Source organism: Dermacentor albipictus, chromosome 6 (assembly GCF_038994185.2).
Source record: "Dermacentor albipictus isolate Rhodes 1998 colony chromosome 6, USDA_Dalb.pri_finalv2, whole genome shotgun sequence".
In the NCBI taxonomy this organism is placed as follows: Eukaryota; Metazoa; Arthropoda; class Arachnida; order Ixodida; family Ixodidae; genus Dermacentor; species Dermacentor albipictus.
This window is the reverse complement of record NC_091826.1, coordinates 99,385,925-99,409,359: the sequence shown is the minus strand read 5'-3', so window position 1 is coordinate 99,409,359 and position 23,435 is coordinate 99,385,925. Positions and strand designations below refer to the sequence as shown.

Genomic DNA, 23,435 nt, shown 5'->3' with positions numbered 1-23,435 from the left:
TAGCTAGCGCACATCGGCGAAGCCACAGAAAGATCAACAGAAAACGCACAACTTCGCGCACTACAATTTGTGCGGAAGTCGACTCAAATAACATGATGAGTGAGAGCGCGGCCTCCTGTCTAGCTTTCTCTCTCTCTATCTCTTTCTCTCTCTGCCCCCACCCGCGCATACATATACATACATACGTACGTACGTACGGTGTCCGCTATAACCTAAGAAAGATAAAGCTATAAGGTATGCAATCCGATGGCGACCATACAAAGTAGGGTGAGCGAGGTAAAAGTCCTCAAGCGGCCGCCTTGCAATCTGTCAAGACCCCACACAAATGTCGGCGATCGCTCCTGGCCACATTTTGTGGTCTATTGGCCAGAGAACGTTCAGAGAGCCGCCATACCAAAATCACCCTGGCTGGTCCTGGCAGCCCATGATTAAACAGAAGTGAAAAATCACAGAGGCCCGTAATTGAGCACTGTGTCCTCCTTGCAGAAAAAGAATATTAAAAAAATATTTCAATATTTAGAAGCAATTTCATAGTAAACTGTAAATTGTAAATTTGCCGCTTCGTTTGTTCTGCAATTATATTTTTGTTAGTCAGCTAGGCACATCCAAATATATTGCGTTCACACAGATTAGTCGATTTCTTTGTATCATTGTGTTTCAATTAGGACTGCTGTTAGAGCTGTTTTTGGAGCACCCTTCTAATAATGACCTAAAACGGATATCCTCGCATTAAGCCACATACCTTGTCTCCACTTTCGTGTGTTTTTAAAACTTGCCATTGCAATGATGAAAGCCAACAGCCATAAATATTTCTGCATTTCTAGAGCACCGCTTATTTTAGATCATTTCTTCATGTCATGTCTTCTGTATTTCAGGCACATAAGCGACTAGAAACAGTAAAAGAGGCACTTGACGGCCTCCTTCTGCGTTTGCCCGAAGACTTGGTACAGCTGGCTATCGTTACATACAGCACCACCGCGAACGTGCAGCATCCCATGAGGACAGTCAATCACCGAACCGTAAAAGGCTTTCGGGATGCTCTGAAGATGATGTCGCCGGATGGCGATACCTGCATAGGATGTGGCCTTCAACGCGCTCTTGAGGTACGTATTTATGCGTACTTGCATTTTGAGAATTTGAGAAGTCTAGAGAAAATTTGAGAAGTCTAGTTTAAACTGCATTTTCCTTGTCGATTGTTATAAAAATGTGCATCGAGTGTGCCTTCAACAATAATTCAATATATAGTTTATTGGGCTCTTTAATTCTATTTACTAATAAAGAAAGCGCGTGCTTGCTCTATGGAGCGCATGCAGTAACTGCTGAAGTAATAGGTCACACACAAGAAATTCTGATTGGGTTTCTTTGGCTTTACTCATGGTTAGGCCAAATGTGTTCTGCGAAAAACCAGGCTACAACAGGCAGAATTCCGTAATATTTGTTTAGTTAGCTAGGGCAGCTGCGCTAATACTTATGTACTATATTTCTTCCCGATGCCCAGCAATTCAACCCCTTGCTCAGTTTGTAGACCTGCTACGAAGGAGGACAGCCCCTCGTCCACCGTGTTGTGCTTGTGTTCCAATTCCAAAGCCTTATGCAACAAGATACGCAAAAATACGTTTTTGTAGAGTTGGAGCGGATGTTAACTTGAGATTTTATTATTGTAATCTTACGTTTCTTAGGGAACCGTAAACGCTGCTAGTAATTACTCGTTTCTTCACTTCGAGTTCTTTATTTGGTCTTTATGCTACGACAGCCAATCATACTTGCCAGCTTACTTGGTAAAGCAAGGGTTTGTGGCATCGAATCTCCGGAGTAGCACGCCCTTTTACAACGTAGCAATTATTTTGCTAAAAGATAAGCTTGGGCGAGTTCGTGGCAATTCATGTTTTTGGAAATTAACAGCGCATGACCTACAAGGACCAAGGAAATGAAGAACAAGATCCAAATAAAATAACTTCGACGATAGGTTATATAAAAAAGTTTCCCAAGAATTTGAGGGACACATTTTTTAGCATGTATGACATCTTCTAAAAAGTTAATGAAAGCTGGTTCCGATACTATGCAAGTTACCGATGCAGCTAGATCGTTCAACTCGCGCGCAACTCTTGCCACATAGGAAAATTGAAAGTTATTATTGGAAATTCAGTTTACTATACGCAAGTCTATGATGAGCTATGTGGGATATGTAAAAGGAAGGCTCTGGTGTGGGACGTATTTTTACTGCATTGTGTTAGCGGGTGAATTTTCTGTGAGCTCATTTTCGCCGAACCCTCAATTTGCGAGTGGCGATTATAACTGTGCTCACTCGAGCACCCTTATTAAGACTACGAGTGTCGTGAAATACACGAGGCGTAAGGTGAGCATTTCAATCTGTCGACACTTATATATGGCGCACACGATGACCTGACGTGCTAAGTATTGGAGAGGAAGGGGACTTTACTGTGCTGATGGGTTGTAGGAAGAGTGCGTATTTTAAAGAGGTGAACTTGTGGATGTCTTTTACCGTTCCTTCGTGGTTTCTTCAAATTTAGATAATTACAAATTTTGTAAAGAGAAAGCTCAGTGTGGATGAGTATTTTAACCCGTAAGGGTGCCCAGAGGCAGTGTTCACGATGGACGCTATAAGCATGCAAAAAGCTTCATGCATGAAGTGAAGGAAGGCTTCATTTAACTGCCATGTATCCAAAGTTATGAGTTAGCCTACCGGCACGGATACAAGCGCTTTCTTAGAAGTGCCGATGACGCGCGTACTAATATCTCGTGCACTACCTTTGCAGTTTGGTAACGTTCACAGTATTGGGGCAAAATATGGCCACAAAGATCTGTAGGTGGTGACGCGTTGCTCTTGCCAGCGGATGGCTACAGTCAGCGTAAAGGTGACCCCATAAAGGCGAAGACTCTTACGTGGCGCCTCCTCTGTGCAGGCGAACCCACAAGGGACACAAGAAGGGTTTGTGAACTCGTGTGGTATATCCTAGACTTTCGTTTAGTTGTAGCAGGCCTCTCCAGGCATCTCTTTGATTGCGGTACTCCCTGATATGGAAGGTGGGCGATGGGTTGAGTCCGCCTCCAGATGGCCGGGTGTAGCAGTTAAGGACACGTTAGACAGAAATTGAAGTAGGGCCATTACTTGGGGGCTAGATGGTCGAAGATATCGTACAGAACATGCAGTTAGCTGTACGCTGCGGACGCCATGCATTGCCGAGGTTAAGTCTGAGTGAATGATAAGCACATTTTAGGGCCACACTGCATGACCTCCATGATACGCCGCATTTCAAACTGTGTCATATACCAGCGCCACGAATCAGTGCAGTGACGGCTGCAAGTGTGCGTCTGATCTAATACTAGCTGATCAAGTGTAAAGCCTCTTTATTTAACGTCGGAACCGTATATATTGTGACGGCGATAAGCATTTGGCAAAGCATATTACAGAATAAGAGAAGTCGCAGCCAAGATGGTGGGATAGCCACACAACACGAATGAGCTCTGCTACTTAAGACATCACTTACAGCGCGTACATAGACAGGTACCAAAAGAACAATAAAGACAAGCACTCACTTCCAACTGGTTTTTATTTTTCAGTAACTCGCATACATAGCGAGACACCAAGGTAAAAGCGCCCCCCCCCCCAAAGCATAAAATCGACACGAGTATGCATTCAAATAAGCCGTGACAGCCACCTTAAGATGCGGATCTCTGCGGATCGTCCTCTTCGTCGTCCTGCCTAGCACCTTATGCAGAATGCTGCAATGGCGTGTAACATCAACTGCGGAGGTGGAGCGCCGACTACGCGCTTATACAAGGGGAGGCCTGTAAACAAAAACCTACGGCTTAAGACGGCACACCTGCACGATATCGGTGGGGGAAGCTGATGATGACGTGCGACCATACAGCGGTGTTATCTCCTATCTAACCTCGATGACCTGGCATAAAACATTGTAGAGCCCAGAGTAGTGAGAAAGAAACATCAAAGACAGGCCGACTTGCTGCAAAGGGTCCAAAGAGGCACCAAGGAGCCTGGTTTGAAATGAACGGTTCTGAGGCGGTCATCCTAACGGGCCCTTTAAGTCAGCTGTGAGGCAGAGCGACGGTCCGGGGCGATGCTATAAGCTGTATGAGCACGATTCGTAGCAGCGTGCGCAGCTGCTGGAAGTGTTGTCTCAAAGGGCCGCGCGTTGTGGCGGCCAAACTAGACATAAAATGGAGAAAAGCCAGCAGTGTTGTGGCGGGACGAGTAGTATGCGAGCAAGGCAAACTTTGTCTCACAATCACGGTGATTTTTCGAAACATACATCGATAGCATTGTGATGAGCTTGTTGTTTGGGCGTTCTGTAAGTCTGTTATTCAGTGGGTGGTAGGCGCTGGCTAGCATATGACGTGTTTAACAAAAGCGAATATTGTCGAGAACGTGTGAAAGAAAATACCGACTACGATCTGTGAACAGGGGTGCTATAACGTAAAGCTATTCCAAACGTTTGATGACGTGATGATGTGATATGATGTCTACGCACTGATTATGCATGATTTGACAGAAAAAATAAAAACAGTTATTTCTGATTCGACCCCTTGTCGCCATTAGCCCTCGGCTATTGGTAAAAAGTTTTCGGGCTGCACCCACTTCACCTGCCTGTCGCACGACGTCACAAAACCACGCAAACTCACCGCGTCAAAGTGACGTGTATGCGATAAAGATGCATTAATATGCCGAACAATACTGAATTTTTTTGGAATAGCCACAGGCTGCCCCGTTCCGAAAGGAGTAAAAGATCGCTGCCGCCGATCGCTGAGACGCTGGCTACTCACACCTGCCGGAGAGCATGGGTGTATTTGCGTATAGTTAAACTTCTTGCGTGACAGTGTAACATTTTCAAGCACTTTCGGCACGTTTACTGCCTCATTCTGCCAACTCTTCTTTGCTGAGGGTCAGTTTTAGCGTCATTCTTAAGCTTCCGTTGCATGCCGCTGCAATTTTCGACCAGCCACCACAAGCTAAGTAAGGGAAAGCCAACCAATGCAGGTGTCAGCACCACCCTCTTCATCCAGTTATCGATTTTCTGTGCACTGGCTCTGCCCCAGTGAATCTCTCTCCACTTGAACGTTCTCCTCGCCTCTTGTCAGCCATTTATATACGACAAGCCTTTCAGTGTAGGCAACGTTATTCGTTTTTCAAGCAAACAAAAGTGACCGCGTATGAACGAGGAGAGCGTTTGATTGGTCTGTTCAGACAACCCTGCGGGTGACCGCCCGATGCTTGCGTCGGTGGTAACGCAAATTTGACATCAGGAAATTGGAATAGAAACATATTGGAATCGTTTTAAGTTATACGGCCCCAGCTGTCCTGGACCGCCGTGGAAAAGGATGACGTCGTGAAGCAGGAAGCCTGAAACATCCGTGGCGCAACTGATCAGCAGTGCCCGTGTGATGTCGTATCGTGTCGCGTAGTCAGTAGCTACGGCGATGCACTTGTTGTTCCCCAAAAGAGCAGTTGGAAATGGCATAACGAAATGAAGGCCGATGTGGTAGAACGGACTAGTCGGAATGTCTACAGGCTGAATAGTGTGCCCAGACTTCAAGAACGAACGCTTGCGACGTCAGCAGCATTCGCGACCAGAAATGTACCAGCACGCAGAACGGTAAAGGCCTGGACAAAAGAATCAATGCCGCATGCGGTCGCATGTACGGGATAATCCCAGGTGGCCGGTTGTTGGGGCGTAGTGGACCTGGTTGAGGATAGTATACCGGATGGTCGTGGGTATTGCGAGCTGAAGCTCGGGAACGTCGAAGTTGATATTGCGGCGGTAGAAAATATTGTTTCCGAACATAAACAGATGCTGGGGCGGCTCGGAGGGATTATAGCGCAGACGATCTATGACGGTGCGCTACTTTGCATTACTGAGATGCTGGCTGCGTATTTCGCTCAAATCAGAAAAGGCGAGGACGCAGGTGTCGGAATCTCAGACGGTGGAATCGGGACAGTTGACGGTATCACGTGATACGTAATCGGCGTTCTGGCACATAAGGGCGTACTTCTAAAGGATATCAAATCTGTATTCTTGAAGCTTCAGCGCCCAGCTACCAAGGCGTCCAGTCTGGTCTTTGAGGAAGGAAAGCCAGCACAGCGCATGGTTGTCCGTTATGACCGAAACGGTGTGACCAAACAAGTACCGTCGAAATTTTTCGACTTCTCAAACTGGAATAAGGCATTTGCGTTCAGGGGTGCAGAACTTGCGCTCAGAAAGGGACAATGGCGACTGACGTAGGTGATGACGCGGTCTAGATTTTGTTGCTCCTGTGCGAGGATAGCGCCATTGCCGTGTCCGCTGGCGACCGTTCGTGCCTGTCTAGGTGTTGTGGGGTGAAAATGCGCCAATATGGGAGGATAGGAAGCAATAAGGTGAGGGTTTCGAATGCAGCGGCACATTGAGGACCCCATGAAAATGCGCTTTCCTTCTTCAGGAGCTGTGCTAACGGACGGGCAACGTCGGCGAAGTACTTGACAAAACGCCTAAGAAAACAAATTAGCAAAGCTCCAGGTCTTTGGCCGAACGCGGCCCAGGGAACTCTTTCATGACAGGAATTTCGTCGGGGTGACTTTTCACGCCGCGAGAAATGCCTCGGTGGCCTAGGACGAAGCAGATTCTGTTATTCTTTCAAACATCGCGGTGCATTACATAAGCAAAAAGCTAAGCTTTATATTAAAAAAGTTCGTCGAATTTAACAAATGCGGTCTTTTCGCGGTCCAGGTCATCGAGAGAAATCTTCCAATATCTTGAGGGGATGTCAATGTATGAGAAGTAGGTGCACCCAAGTAGACAGGCGAGGACGTCATCAGTCTGCGGCAGCGGGTAAACATCCTTATGTGTGACTTTGTTCAAGTGCAGTTAGTAGGCGCGCAAGCATAAGCTGTCATTCGTCTGCTTTACTAGAATGACAGGTGATGCCCAGGGACTACAGGGACGTGCAATTATATTTATCTTGAACATCTTGTCGACTTGGCGCTGAATCACTTGCCGCCCAGCATGGGATTCGCAATGGGGGTGGGGGAGGAGTCGTCGGATGGGGCTGGCGTCTCCAGCATGAATCCGATGACTTACGATGGATGTCTGGCCCAACGGGCGTTCATCGAAATGAAACGTATCGCGATATCAAATTAACACACGTCGGAAATCGGCAGTGAGTGCTGGGACGAGGCGAGGCACTATCATTTTGTTATAACTGACATTAGCTGAAATGTACGAGAAGTTGGCCTTTAGTGGCGGACGAAGAACCGCCTGCAGCGAATGCAGAAATGGCGTGCGCGACAGAAGAGACGCTGGTCAGAGCAAGCCTACATCGACAATTTGCGTGCAGCAGCTAAACTTCTAGATGGGTAGTGACACTGAGATATTAGTCATGGTAACGATTGGGTGGGGAAAGGTAATATTTCGAACCAATGGAACATGGGATGATGTATTCAACATGTAATCCTCATCGGAAATGGAAGGTATGGAAGTCAAGTTCACGTACATAATAGCTTGAGGTGGCAGGCGAGAGCGATCGACGGAGCACAAACGCATTTGACATGTGGGGGGAGCGTTAGAGCGCCAGGTCGAGCTGGAACACACCACTTCCACAATCAAACAGGGCGGAATGGGCTGATAGAAAGTCCATGCCGAGGATGAGTTCATGGGAGCACTACTTGAGCACAGCAAGTAGTACTGTTGTGTAGCGGTCGGCGACACTGATGTGTAGTAAGCACATCCCTAGGACTCAAAGAGTTCCACCATCGGTGACCGGATGGTTGACAACGTGGGCGGTGTGAGGACTTTCTTCAAGCAATGAGGAAGCTCTTTGCACCCGTGTGAACGAGAGAAGCGACGCATACACTGCCAACTTTAACGTCTATTAGGTTACGTCCAGTCGACATTATGGTTGATGCAGCGTCTCCTCCGGGCACTGCATCGTATAGTTATCCGAAGACAGACGTTCATTCAGCGACAACGGGTGATATGACATCGTGGGAGCGTCATTGCTCGTGGTACGCGATTGTGCGAAGCGAGGTTCGAAGCGGTCAGGATTCCTCTCCGGGCGATGGTTATGCCCATAGGCTTCATGAGGAGCTCAAGACCAAGGGCTGTTGCAATAGCGTGCGACGTGACCTATATGGTGGCAGCTAAAGCAAATGGCCCGGCCATCGGCAGTCCTCCATTCAGCCGGATTGAGATGGCGTAGTGGAGGCCTCGGGCCTTGAGCATAGGAGACCTGGAGATGGTTATCTTGGCGTGCAAAAGCGATGGAACACGCAGAGTCCAAGCCAGCGCTGAACAGCTCCTGAAGAACAATGGCTAGGACAAGTGGTATCATGGGGTACGTAGACTCAACGGTGCAGGAGCACGTGAAAGCTCGAGACATGGCCTCAGTTTTACGTCGGATAATCTTGGTGACATGCTCGGTGGTGAGTGGTACCAGTGGTGCAGGTACGTCTTTGCACGACGATGTTGCTGTCTTGTTAGGAAGCCGCATGAACTGGTGAGCGAAGAATCGGTTTTTGATGTTCTCAAAACGCTTGCACTGCCGTGTGATGTAATCCATCGTGTTGGAATCCTTGCAAAGGAAGGGGTTATAGTTTCTTGAGTGGTTACGACACTCATGTTTCAGACAAGAGATTGGACAAGTTGTGCCAATCTCCTTGAGTCTGCTTTCTGTTTGAGCAACTGCCAAAACATGTCACGAGCATAACCTTCTTCACGTTGCGTAGCATCAAAGTTAGGAATCGAGGTCTGAAATCAATGATATTCGCCTTACATCATTATACCTATTAAACATATATCCGCATAGAATTCTCGAAGTCTTACTATTCCTGGTACAACTCGAAGATTGCAAAGTTAAAGTGCGTTTTGTTTGAGAACTACTTTTGCATGGGCTGAAAAGAAATGTACAAAAGCAGGCATACCTGCAAACAAGTGCTGAGAAAGTTAGAATAAATGCAGAAAGTTTTTCAAATCTAGATTTGTTGGCAAGTTCTCGGGGTAATTGGCATACGATCCTTTCAAGCAGAGGGATACTTCTAAAGCTGTCCCTGTTTAATAGGGTGTACAAAAGATGAAATTGAGCTTCAAGATTCATCTGAAATTCTACATATGAAGTTAAAGCCATCGCCACATTCGTGCTTAATATAGAAGGCTCTTCTCCATCATTTTTTGTGCAAGTTACTACCAGACAGCGTGGCTAATAAGTCACCATAACCGTAAAAACTGCTGCGACCCTGAGAGCGACGGTCATATATCCCTCAGGCGTCCATCTGCGTGGCAACATTTACGCAACATGTAATATCAGTGCTAAAAATTTTACCCGAGTACGCAGATCTTTATCTGCAAATATTGTGCCTAAGCCTCTGCGACAGAATGTTTCAGTGTATCAAGCTGCGTGGAGATACACTTCCACGTAGCTTGACACAAAAGTAACACATGTCCGTTATTGTACCTTTGCTCTTTTCCTTTGATCTCTCGTTATTTCATAAAAAGGAAATAGCATGCCAAGCCTCGTGCTAGGCTATTCTGCCCAATTCTGTTTAAATTTCTCTCACCAGAACACAGGCTTCGCTATCAGTAGCAGTAGTGTGCGCATCTGTCAGCCCTTGATTCTCTTGCATAAAAAGGAAATGTCTAGCTTAAACACTTACCTTTCGCGAGTGATCGTGAATGGCCGTTGTCGCGCTTTGAGCCCGCTCAGTTAAATTTCGTGCGTTTCTTCAATGCCACATTTTGAAAGTGGGGGCTTCTTGGGCGCGCAGTTCACGTTTATTTCCGCTCACGTAGTGCATAAGTCAACTGCATTTTGTGATAGTTTTTCTAAGGAAAATACATATCCACTGGAAACTTTGTGCACACATGCAAAACACGTGGGAGTGCTGTTTAAGCTCAGGGGTATTACTTCGTAGAGGTTAGGCACAAGTGGTCGGGCATTCAAAGTCACCCGTTCCCGCAAACAAGGACCGAAGCTCATCTTGATGGATACCATCTCCATTTTGTGTCCATATTTTCTATGTACTTTTTTATTCAGCTCATGTATTTTATTTTTGCTTGAAAATTCATCTTTGATTCACTGAGTAGCTGGACAAGCTGAGCTTAATTCACTATTTGCTCCACATTATCTTTTAAGCCACCTATATTGATACTCGGTCATAATATTTAAGAAAAAGCGACACAGAAACAGCTTATTGAGGTCATCTATTCATAATCATGTTAAAAGGGGGTATGGGAAGCAGAATATCACTAAGCGCTTATTCTCCTAAATATGTGTAGCATTATATGCTTGGCAGTCGTGTTGGTGCGGAATATGGTATGTATAATGGTAGTCATGTGTGCAGTTTTCAATGCAATTGTTTTATGCGATATTTGTTATTCTTCGTTCTGAGGCTTCACCTGCCAAAACCGCAATATATTCAGGTTGCAATGACGGTGAGGAACACAATAGCGAAATGGTGAATAACGAAACAAATTACTTATTGGGCGTGGACGCACCCGTGCCCGCATAGAAGTGACACTCAAAGCTCACCTACACAAAGCGTACCCGCCGATCGGAAAAACTGGTCAGCGGGTCTAGCGCGCCGTATCTGACACGTCTCGTCGAAGGTTCTAGCGTATTGGCGAGCGCCCGCCTGCTTTTGGAAAGCTCGTCGCAGTTTGCGTTAAGCAAACCATGAGATTACACAAGGATCGGTCACAGCAGACAATGGATAGAAATATTATTGAATTTCGAGGAACGTCCGATACACACAGGTGCGTTCTGCGCCAACTGATTACATTAAACGTTTGTTAGACGGTGAAAAGTTGTCACAGAAGAAAGTTGAATAGCTTCACGTGTCAATGCCACCCTCAATTCAGCATGGCTCCAATACTGCGAACAAACCGAATAGCCGAAACCGAAAGTTCGGTGCGGTTGGCCAATACGTTGGTTGATCTTGTAGGGGCTGAATTAGCGTCGCAACGGTTTATCGCACTGGCCTCCTCACCGTAACGGAGTCTAAACCCTAAAACGGTTACAGGGCTTGTGTTCCATGTGGCGTTGGCAATACGCCCTTTGCTGGCTCTTCTGGCGCAGGCAGGCAAGTTGCAATGCTTCTTCGGTCCCGACGACGAGATCCCGTTCGTCACTAAGGTCTGCCAGTGTGGCATCGAGTGCCCTCGTCGGATTCCTTAAGTGAACCAGCTTGAACGGCGTCATCTGCGCTGTTTGTTGGACAGCCGTGTTGTAAGCGAGCGATGGTTATTTAGGGAAAGAACGGCATCGCAGAATTTGTGTTCGACGTCGAAGTACATGCATAACGTGTCAGCGATGGTCTTAATTAGACATCTCTCCGCCTAATTCCTCTGCGGTTGGTAGGGGGCTGTCCTGCGGTGACATTGGCTGTACTGAAGAACGGTTTGAGTAAGCTTCGCTGTAAAAGCACTTGCTATGTCGGTGGTCAGGACTTTTGGGGCACCATGTGGTAAGAGGATGTTCTCGACAAAAGAATTTCGCTATGACTTGCGCTTTCATTTTAGCGTAGCTGGTAACGTAGTCGGTAGTCACGATTTTCCCATTATACCCAGTCGTTGAAACCGGAAAAGGCCCCTACAAGTCGATGCCGGCCTGCTATAATGGTTGCAAGGTGGTTTGATTGGTTGCAGCTATCCCGCTGCCCTTGTTTGCGGTGTCTTCTCTAGCTGGAACTGTGAGCCTGTCCTTCGGTAGTGGGCAACGTTGGCGGTAATACGCGCCATTATTATTTTTTGTAACCTCGATAGCGCAAGGAAGAATCCAAGGAGCCCGGCGTTCGCATCATCATTCAAAGCATGCAAAGCCTCTGAAGGCAATGCTGAGGGCACACGAAGGTAGTTGGCCCGGACTGGTGAGAATTCCTTCTTTATTAGGACATCAGTTTGCAGCGAAAACAAGAACAAACCCAGTCTAAGTGGCCTAGAGACAAAGTTCCTGCTGCGTACCAAGTACTTGTGCAGGATTTGCAGCTCCAGGTCTGCTTGTTGCTGCCCAGCAAAGTCTTGTGCACTTATAGTGTCCAGAAAGGCGTTGTCATCATCGGCCTTGCGGAAGCGGGTCAACGGCCGCGCATGAAAAGCAGTCGGCGTCAGGATGCTTCCATCCGCACTTGCAGATGACCGTGGTGTCCAATTCCTGGAGTTAGAGACTCCGTCGTGCGAGGCGTCTTCAGGTTCCTTTAAGTTTTCAAGCCAACACAAGGCTTGGTGGCCCCTTACGACTAATTAGCGACCTTCCATAAAGCTAAGGGCGGAATTTCCTGGTAGCCCAAATGTTGGCAAAGGATTCCTTTGCCGTCGTGGAATGAGCGGCTTCCGCTTTCAAGAATGACCGGCTAGGGAAGCAATGACCCCTTCAACTACGTCTTCCCTTTCGACTGGGATGGCTCTGCGACTCGATGCTTGATGGCTTCTCGTTCGCACCTTGAATCCCTGTTAAAATTTTGACGGAATCGCCGATCGCTAATGGTGTCGTAGCAGATGTTGGTGTCGAAGTCTTCATCAAAGTGGGTGAGCACTGGTGGGAGCGCCAGGCGTCGCTTAATCTCTTCGAATGCTTCGCGGCGTTCTCCACTTGACAGCGACGTCCCTTATCGACGTGTTTGACAAATTCGCTTAAATTGGCAAACTTCCCTAAAAATCTGCGCACTGCCTTCTTGTCCGTGGGCTATAGAAAGTTAGCAGTGGGTGATGTCTTCTGCCAATCAGCACGGAATGTAGAATTGTTGATGACCTGGCGGAGGATCATAAGTTAAAAAAAAATTGCGGTATTACGTGCTGAAACTACATTATAATTATGAGGCATGCCCTAGTGTGGGACTCCGGAAGTTTAGATCATGTGGGGTTCTTGAACGTTCACCTAAATCTAAGTATACATGGGTGTTTTCGCATTTCGCCCCCAAAGAATGCGGCCGCCGTGACTAATCATGAACACAAAATGAAGGAAACAACAATTTTCCAGTGTTAACTAGAGTCCTAATTATTGGATGGCCTCTACTACTTATCCAACCTACCTAAGTTGTTCCTACAATTTTTATGAGAAAACAACGAAGTCATCCATGTATATGAGACAGGCATGCCACTTCAACCCTGCTAATACCATATATATCATACGCTGAAACGTCGCCGCTGCCGAAGAACATCGAAATGGCATGACCTTGAAGTCGTGGAAGTCCTCTGACCTGCGGAAGGTGACATTCTTGTGATCCCTCTCGTCGACTTCTATTTGGTAATTGCCAGTCTTTAGCTTTATTCATAGCGAAATACATATCGTCGCAGAGCCGTTTCAATATATCGTCTATCCGTGGAAGCGGCTATACGTCCTTCTTCGTAATGTCGTTCAGCCGACGATAATGAACACGCAGGCCTTCATCCTTTTTTTTTTTCCCGAAGACCACAGCAGGTGCCCACTCGTTTTTCGAAGGCCGTATCATTTCGTCGCGTCGCATTTCATCAACATTTTGCTAAATTGGTTCTCGTTCCCGCGTCGAATTCCGGCTAGGGTTTTGACGGAATGACCGAGCGCAATCGTCCGTTATTATGCGATGTTTAGAACCTGGAGTATATCGAATCCTCGATGACCTGCAAAAGTAATCCTTGTATCACCGGAAAAAGACTTTTGACTAGAGTTGCGAACTCTAGGGAGACTCGGATTGATGTCGAATACTGGCCAAGAACCATGACCGTCGGGGCAGATGCGACATAAACATAAAGAACAAGCGTACGGCTGCTTTCCATAATTTCTTCGACGTACGTGATTGTCATGCGGTTGGTGAGGTCTTTCTACTGTTGAATGAGGTCTGTCTGCTATAATTTCGCTTTTCCTTCATACAGACGAACGATTCATCTTCGGACGTGAATTACAAGTCTAGCACTAGATGTTGCTCGCCCTGACAGCGTTTTCTACATCTTCCGGTATTTTTGCGCCGACGGAAATAAAGATGTTAGAGAGATACAGAATGCTAGCTTGACCTCCATGCGCACTCCAGGCCTGGTGACTCAGACAGCTCTCCGGGGATATCAAATGGTCTTTGATTATCGTTATGTACATGATATTAAGAGGAACCTTTAGCTCAAGTGTTCCCATCTGAACATACGTAAAAGGAGAATTCGTTTTTCTCTGCCAAGACTGCACGATACTTGGCGAGGTATATTCTATTCCATTTGAAATAAACACTTCAAATCTAGTGACTGTTCCTTTAGAATGTTTTGATTAAGGACGTCCATGTTTTATTAAAAGTGGGCAAAAGTAAAAAAAATTATGAGGAAACGAAACTATCACATTTACAACCGTGTAACTCAACAATTAAAAAGGATATCACAATTCTTTGAATTGCATTTAATGGCACCTCTAGAGCGGGCAAAATTGTTATGGTACACTTGAAATTCAAAGCACTTTGTAATAGGCAAATAAACTTTTTGCAGCACCACTGTACACAACGCAACATTTTCACGTAAAGTATCATAAGACACTGAAATCAATCATCTAATGAGTACTGTTTACAGAACCGCGTTATCCCTTCTTGATGCAGACATTTTACTTCGTAAACATTTCTTAAAGTTTTGAATTTTTGAATACCGTTTTAGCAAAAGTCAGGCGGTAAATCGAAATTCCGGTTCAACAGTAACTAGAATTTAAGTTTATCTCTCGAATGCAAGAAAGTCCAATAAATTGTGTTGTGACGTTACTTCAGAAAAACGTTTTCGCGTTTTACATGTAATCAAATTGGCAGCATCGGAGTTCGCCCGAGCTAAAGCTTCCTCTTAAACCGATGCCTGCGTCGTGTTGGCGCATGAAGTCCACGCCGTGGATTACGTCTCGTGAGCGTTGCACAAGTTAGCAATCGTGGCAGGGTAAGCGTGCTTATGCACTGTAACCCTTGCCGTCCAGATTCTTGTAGGCGCTATCTGGTGTCCTGCAGCTGCCCACTTCTGAAGGTTTTCCCATGCATACTTGATCAACTGAGCGGCGTTGGGTCCACTCATGACGTAGTAGTCAGCTTCTGCGTCCACTAACGATATGACTACGTGGCTATCGTGAAGCATGCCGAGGTTTATAGTTAGTCGTCTTGTGTTTCGGTCAAGACGCGGCGTCTTATCACGGCTGCGAAGCCTTGTCCCTTTCGTTTTGTGTCTCGTCGGCGTTTCGCTGCTGCGTCGTCGAGTACGAAATTGCAGCACCATCTTCAGTGGAGCAGGATCTTCAGCACCTCGGCGAACAGCAACCACATTCCATTTAGTTGCTGCTTTAAGTTTTCCAGATATGTTCTGACTGACCAGCTTCGTGCTGGGCCAGTATTTCATGGGCGCTACGTTGACAGGAGGGCTCCTGAGTACAGCGCGTGGCAAGGTCGTCGGAGTCTCCACAACATTTAATTGAGGTAGTCGGCGAAATCACGAGGAAATTCCCCTTTCTGTCGGCGCAACGTGTCGAGGTCAAATCCTCGTGGTTCCATTTCTCGGTATAAACGCTGGTGGTAGGCATGGCCTGCTTCTCCTCAGTGGTAGTAGTGTGGCCTGTGGTCGGGGGAGCTTCAAATGGTCGTCTTGCTCGGGGCGTTGCGTGGGTCCATGGGCAGGCTGGGTGGCGGCGTCTGGCGATGAAATTAGTGATGACGGCGGGAAAAGGCTGTATAGGTCATTGTTGCCGGTTAAGGCTGCCGCGCTTCGGGAACTGTTCGCAATTGCTGGATTTCTTCTCCGACTATGCCACAAATCGAATTCAATCGCACAACTGCTGTTGTCGTCTTGCCCAAGTCGTTGAAGCAGCGCTCTTGAAGGGCTGTGGTCTCTAGTATCAAGCGGCAATTCAGGTGTCTAGAACGAATCTCTAGAGTCTTCTCAATTATGGTTGCCTCCGTCACGAATTCTGCTTTGTACGTGGGCGGCTTTCACATTAGTCGATGGCGCGTAAAACCAAGAGTTTTTGCTTACGCACGAGGAACCGAATTTTCTTGTCCTCAGGCATACCGGTGTCCGGGCTGTGCAAGAGGCCGGAAATTACCTCGATGAAGCTTACGTGTTCTTTTTCAGTAGCTACACTCGGATTTCCAAGAGAACGTCAGCCCTTTTCTTCTGTAAGCCACTTGTGAAGGCCTTCAATTAGGTCTTACGAAATCGGCGCCACGTTTGTATGTAAGAACCAAGTCAGAGCAGCGTCATCCAAAGGTAAATAGACATGCCGCAGCTTATCCTCGCTGCTCCAGCTGTTGAACGTAGCGGTCCTCTTGCAAGCCCCCAGACAGAATTCAGTTCTCAGCCAATGGTGTACAGAAAATCGGTACCTCCTTGGGCTGTTGATGTACGATAGCAGTTGACAATCCTCGGTCCGTCATGACGGGCAGAAGTGCGGACGGCAGCGGGCAGGTTTTGTAGTCTGAGGCGTGCTCGTTGGCGGGGGCGCAACGTTGGTGCTGTCTTCTGAGCTCTGGGTTGGATCACGGCGTCGTGGGTGCGTCAGGCACATGAACACAAAAGCACCTCCAACAGATGTGACGTTGTAGTAAGGTGAAGAACACACAGCGAAATTGCGAATAACAATCCAAACTCTTTATTGGGCAAACTTGTGCCCACAAGAACAAGTGAAAATGCAACTACAACGACAGCGAAGAGAGCAGTCGGCAATTGTCGAAAACTCATCAGCGAGTCAAGCATGTCAGCTTTTGTACATTACCCATCGAAGAGTCTAACATAACCGCGGGTGCCAGCGTGCTTTCAGAACATTATTTGGCAGTTCGCGTCCAGCAAGAAATCAGATAACACCATGCTCGGTGACAAGAGACAGCGGATGGAACTACCGAAAACTTTAGAGAAACTTCCAATTGATTGAGGGCATTCTACGCCGACCAATTAGACTTAACATTTGTCAGGCGGCGAAACGCACTTATTAGACAAAGAAAAACAATCTCACAAGTCAGTATGATCATGGGGTGCACCGATGCGTGGGACTCCGAATCAATTTGGACATGCCCGGGTCCCTAACAGGCACCCGATTCTCAGTAAGCAGGTGTTCTTGCATTCTACCCCCAACCAAATGCGGCCGCTGTGGCTTGGATATTAATCAGCGCTCTCGTGCTAATCAGTGCAGCAGCATAGCTATTACCCCACCAGCCGCGTATATTCTTTATATACGCGTGAACACTACGAGCAGAAAGATGAACATATTTACTCAAAGCATCATCTCGTCTTAGTTCTCGCTTTGTCGCCTTTTATGCTCACAAGTATGGCAGTTGCAGTAGCGTTGTGTCTGCTCTCTATCGCCTTCTACTACCAGCTTAGACATCTTTCATAGGTTTACGCCTACTTTCTACATATGGCGCATGTGAACGGGCGAAAGCAGACGGGATCATAGAATATATTTCAGTGGTGTGTCAAGTGTTATCGCAGAAAATAGGTCGTTGGTTATTATAGTTCAAAACGCCACGGCGGCCGCATTTCGATGGGCGTGAAATGCGAAAACACCCGTGTACTTAAATTTAGGTGCACGGTAAAGAACCCCAGGTGGTCGAACTTTCCGGAGGCCTCCACTACGGTGTGCCTCATAATCGGAAAGTTGTTTTGGCACGTAAAACCCCCTACTTTTTTTACTATAACTCAAACGGCATATATCAGCCACGCGCATAATAGTTTTACCTGCACATGCCTCTTCTATATCGGGAAAAGGGTTTTCTTGATTGAAAACTTTTTTCGACGAACTCTCCACGTAGTGCTACACACCAGAAAGCTTCAATGAAGCTTGACTAGCCCTTCCTTCCGACAAGGTTTAACAGACCATGTGGAATTGTTACTTTTGTTGATGACACAAAAAGATTAACACATTACCGCACAAATTTAGTTGGAACCCAAATATTGAATTCGGCTTTGACGCATCAAATATTGTGTCTGCTCCTATTAGGTGTGGCAGAAGTATACAAAAATATGTCGGCGTTGTACATAAATATGGCCGGTAACAGAGATGCTCTACCCTGTCGACGCTCTGGTAACACCAAGCCATCAGCAAAACATAATCAATGACGCTGAGAACTACTTAGCCGCGTGGAATTCATTCCTGCAATAACCACATACTCGCGCAAGGAGACATATACGAAGATAGTAAGGGACGTGTTCAACCATAGGCAAACATTGACTATGACAACAAAGAAAGAACTTGCTACAAAGTTTATGCAACGTAGAGAAAATTGCATGAAAAATAATATTATTTTTGTATCTGTAATGGGAATCGCGCTAGTGAGAAGACCAATATGGTGTTCACCTAAATGCACAGTGTCCATAGTGATTTTAAAACAACGTTAAAACTTTTATTATTAATAAATCCCTATGACATTGAATCTGTATTTATTGCTGGCAGGCTCTGAATACTCCCAGTGAGAGTCCTGATGGCGCCATTATTGTTCTTTTGACGGACGGCGTGGAGAATCAGAAGCCCCACATTGACGACGTCTGGCCTCAACTGTTAGCGGGAAAGGTCCAAGTGGTGACAATGGCGATGGGTGACAAAGCTGAAGAGAAGCTTGAGAAACTGGCTGCGGAAACAAAAGGACAAAGTTACTTTTTTCCTGACCGCCTTCAAAACTTGTCGAGAACCTACATCGAAGCCAACAGCTCGGCGCCTGAGCTCACATATCATGGGTTGGTGAGTATCCTGTTACCAACGAGCACACTGTACAACAAAAACAATATAACATAACCTCATGCTTTAAAGCCTTCGTGAAATATTCTCTGCGAAGGGAAATTTATATCTGTTCAGGGAAGCTCTCACACTCATTAGTATAGTTCAAATAAATTTAGATTAGTGTTCTCATTGTCCACATATTGAGATAAATGAAGAAAGCTACACCTGGTAACGTAACAAGAGGATTTTGCCATGTTAATGATGCGGAGAGCAGCCATTATTCTAGTGTTCGGTATTTCAGGTGCTAAGTTAATATTGATAAATCCACTTGTTCTCTCTGTCTAGAGTCCTTATATCAAGGGCAGTCTCCTGGCCGAAGCAATTGCGGAAACCATATTTACGCGTGAAGATGAACATGTGCACTGTAGTGCACACGTTATTTATTGGTTAGCAAATAGTTCAGAATTGTTCGCGTTCATGTAAGCTCATGCAATGTTAAGCGAAACGCGTCCTTTTCCCGGTATCGTAAGATTTTTGTATTTTCTCGTAGTATTGACGGTGAAGGAAGCAACAAAACTCTGAGTGACAAAACTAGCGTTTTACTTTTTGACCCTGTGTTCTGAAAAAAAAAAGGCTACATGCAAGCTCAGTGAAAGTGGCAAAACAATCGGCGATCGTTGAAAATCTGATCTGCCTGTCAAGCACGTTGGCTTATATAATTGAGTGAACGAAGGATCCAGTGCAATCGCTGGCGGCCGCGTGTCGGCCTGGAAGTTCTACACAATGCGCGTCAAACAGGTAAGCAGATTACACAAGCTTCGGTCACAACAGACAGCAGGTAGAGCCGTGCATACCATTCGAGCAACTTGGGATGCGTGCGGGTGCATCATGCGCTGAGCAATAACGTTTGTTAGACGGTTGAAAACGGTCACTCGAAAAAATGAACAAGTACACGTGTTAATAACCCCTCTCAAGAAGATCGTTCCCATGCTACAAATGTCACAGGAGAGCCAAAACGAAAGGACAATTGTTAAAAAAAGTCCAAAGTTAGAAAGTTCCAAAAAATGTTTGAACTTCAGCCATTTGAAATGCCGAAGCTCGTTACCGCTGGCAGAACGGCGTAAGTCGCACAATATCGACTATTTCAAGCCGCGAACTGCACCAATTGATAGCGAAATGCCCTCTGGCACGACCTCATAGCCGACTGAGCCCATGCGCCACATGACCTGGTAGGATCAGAAATAGCGGCGTAAAAGCCTGTGTCTCACTGTGTCCTTGTCGGCGTATCGGCATGCAAAGCCAAACAGGGTCTCCAAGCTCATATTGCAGGTATCGTTCTCGAAGGATGTAGCGGCGGCTATTGGTCCTCTGCTGATTCTTGATAACTATGCGGGTGAACTGTCGGGCATCTTCCGAGTGCTGGAGATGGCGGTGACATCGAGATTCTCGATGTCAATGAAGTGCCACAGTATGGCGTGGATAGTCGTCGTGCGTTAATTCGGATAGCAATGTTGAACAGCGTCATTTTAGTGGATTCTTGCACTATCATGTTAAAGCAAAGATTACCTACGGCACGACTGCACCCGGCGTCCCGTGCTCAACGTCGACGTACATTTTAGCATGTCGGCAAGAGATTTTTCAGCCGATCCGTAAGAGCATTCGTCTGTGGGTGGTAGACAGTTGTCTACCACCCACAGGCAGTTGTCTACCACCCACTCTTGTGGCTAGTCTGGCAGCAGTACAGAATCGCTTGGGTGAGATCTTGTGTAAAGGCCGCGTTCCTATCGGTGATAGGGACTTTGAGGCGCCATGTCGCAGCAGGATATCCTCGACGAAAAAAATTTCGCCATCTCGGCTGCGGTACCTTCCGACAGAACTTGCGTTTCAGCGAAGCTTAGGCAGTCAGTTGCCACGACGATCCACTTATTTGCGGATATTGGCGCCGAATAAGGTCCCAAGAAGTCGCATCCTGTTCTACTCAAATGCTCAGCAAGGAGGCTGGCCCTGTCGGTCCTGTTGGTGGTGTCCTGCGTCTCTGGCAGTCTCGGCATACCTTGACAAAGCAGCAACGTCAGTGGAGAGGAGCAGAGAGCCATACCTTTTCTGTATAATCGATAGCGTCTGTGTGAATGCGAGGTGCTCTGCGGTCGCATTGTCTTTTAGGGCGGCCGCTACCTATAGACGCAGTGCTCTGGGAACGAGAAGGTAGTTGGCGGGGACGGGTGAGAAGTTCTTCTTTGGGAGTATGTTGTTTGCTAGCGAAAACTGAGATAATCCAGGCTAAAATCACCTAGAGACAACGCCAGTGTTTCTTTTCAAAAACTCTACGAAGCTTTTTAGCTCTAGGTTTGCATGTCGATTTGCAGTGAAGTCCTCCACGCTTATTATTCAAATGAAGGCATCGTCATGCTCGGCATCTTGCGGCGATGGGTCAATGGGGGGCATAATATGCAGTCGGCATCAGAGTGTTTCCATCCCAACTTGTAGACGACTATGATGTCAAATTCCTGGAGTCTCACAGTTAATTGTGCAAGAGGTCCTGACTAGTCCTTTAATTTGGCCAGCCACCACAAGGCATGGTGCTCGCTAAAGACTTTGAAGGGCCTGCCTTATAGATAAGGACGGAATTTCCGTGGTTGCTCAGTGGCTATGGTGTTGGGCCGCTCAGCACAAGGGCGCAGGATCGAATCCCGGCCACGGTGGCCGCATTTCGATGGGGGCGAAATGCGAAAACACCCGTGTGCTTAGATTTAGGTGCACGTTAAAGAACCCAGGGTGGCTGAAATCTCCGCTGTCCTCCACTACGGCGTGCCTCATAATCAGAAAGTGGTTTTCGCACGTAAAACCCCGTATTTTTTTTCTATAGCAAGGCAATACTTTTTGCGTCTTCTAATGAGTGACTTTTACTTTCGACAGTAACTGGCTAGCCGAAGCAAAGACCCTTTCAGAGCTGTCTGGCCTTTCGACTAGGACGGCTCTTATGCGTAATCTAGTTGCGTCGGTGTGGATGTCGGCGTCGGCACCCTCATCGAAGTGGCCTAGCACTGATGGTGAGTGCTGGCGCTGTTTACACACTTGGAACGATTCGGCTTGCAGACACCTGCCGCTTGGAATCGATGTCCGATTTCGTGACAGAACTTGATGAAGCGTTCTTGACGAAGCGCATGTGATAGGCACACATGCTAAAGAATCTGCACGCGCCCTTCTTGTCGGTGGGCTTTGGGAAGTTCGCGAGGGTAGATATCTTCTTCAGATAAGGGCGTACTCCATAATTGCTGATGACGTGGCCAAGAACAGCAGCTTGGCGTAAGCGAGGCGGCACTTTTCCGGCTTCAGAGTGAGCCCTGATGAACTGATGGCCTCTAAGGCTGTCCAGAGCTGCCTAAGGTGATCGTTGAAATTCGCGGCGAAGTCAACGACGACGACACAGGCCTGCCACTTCAACCTTGCTAACACCGTGTCCATCACGCGCTGGGGTGTTGCAGGCGGCACAGAGAAAAGTCTGAGTGGCAGTACCTCGAACTCATAGAGGGCATGGTTGTCCTTTCGCGATCTCCGTCGCCGACTTCTATTTGCTAGTAGCGTCTTGAGATCCATCGACGGAATGCATTTAGCGCTCAGAGCCAATCCAATGCGCCGTCTACTGTGGGAGGTGGTATACGTTCTCCCCAGTTCTCCTTTGTTCAGCCAACGATAATCGACGTAAAAACGTATCCCTTCATTTTTCATCACCAATACTACAGTAATTGCCAACGGGATTTTCGACGGCTGGATGATGTCATTGTGCAGCATTTCGGCGACTTGCGCCTTATAGCTTCAAGTTCTCGCGTGGAAACGCAGTAAGGGCTCTCAAGGAGTGATCGATTGCACTTTTCGGTAATTATGCTACACTTTGCAACAGGTTTTTTGTCGAATCCTCGATGACATTGAAAAGTAGTCTTTGTATCGCCGGAGAAGACCTATGGTCTGTGGCTGCATACTCATGGTAAGGCTTGAATTTATGTCCTAGTCTGGATCGAAAACTTTGGTCATCGAGATAGATGCGGTGAATTCGAGAAGAAAGGCGCATTCTTTGATTCCACATTTCCTTTGATGCACTCGATCTTTGTGCCCTTGTTGATGTTCTGGCACTCCTGGCTGAATTTTGTCAACACCACTTTCGCTATCCCTCCTTGCCATCGAGCAATCCTTGTTGCGCCGTAAATTTCGTGCTCGAGCAGTAGACGTTTGTCACCTTCCATGACGCCTTCTAGATCTACAGCTGTCTAGGCGCTGAGGGAAATGACAATGTTGTAGCGAGGCGGGATGCTAACTTATTCTTTGAGCACGTTGTAGGCATGGTGACTTCGAGCGTTTTCCGGCGGTATCGCTTGATCTTCGGGTAGTGTGTCCGACTTCAACTTCAAGTCGATGATAACGCCCTATTGGTTCAGGAACTCCATGCGGAAAATATCTCGTGAACACTCTTGCAAGATGCCAAAGGTGGTAGCGTAGGTGCGGTCATGAATGGTAGTTCTTGCCATGCAGATTTCAGTCGGCATTATCAGGTTTCCTCCAGCTGTCCGAGTTAGATGACATTCTAATGCAGGTAAGCCTTTCAAAAATTGACGGGGAAATGTCTACTGATGACGGAGTAGTCGGCTGTTGTGCATATTTAAGCGGCGACTGAGTGGCAGTCGAGAATTACGTCGAGGTCGGTGGTTCTTTGTGGTGCGTTGCAATTAGGTCATTGCATGGAATCAAGCCTGGTTTGGGTAAATATGTGACTTGTACGTCGCGTCGTCAGGTCTTTTGTCGGCGTATCC

At 46.9% G+C, this 23,435-nt stretch overlaps 1 protein-coding gene across 2 annotated transcripts in view; it reads left to right on the top strand.

The window, feature by feature from the left end:
* The window catches only part of LOC139061303 (calcium-activated chloride channel regulator 1-like), a 197,585-nt gene that overhangs the window by 68,190 nt on the left and 105,960 nt on the right, over nt 1-23,435 (top strand). The window contains exons 6-7 of one of the 2 annotated variants that reach the window (XM_070541085.1): nt 876-1,103; nt 18,367-18,651. In XM_070541085.1, coding sequence (XP_070397186.1) covers nt 876-1,103; nt 18,367-18,651 — 513 coding nt within the window. The remainder of the gene's footprint in view (nt 1-875; nt 1,104-18,366; nt 18,652-23,435) is intronic. The other variant, XM_070541086.1, reaches the window with a different exon arrangement.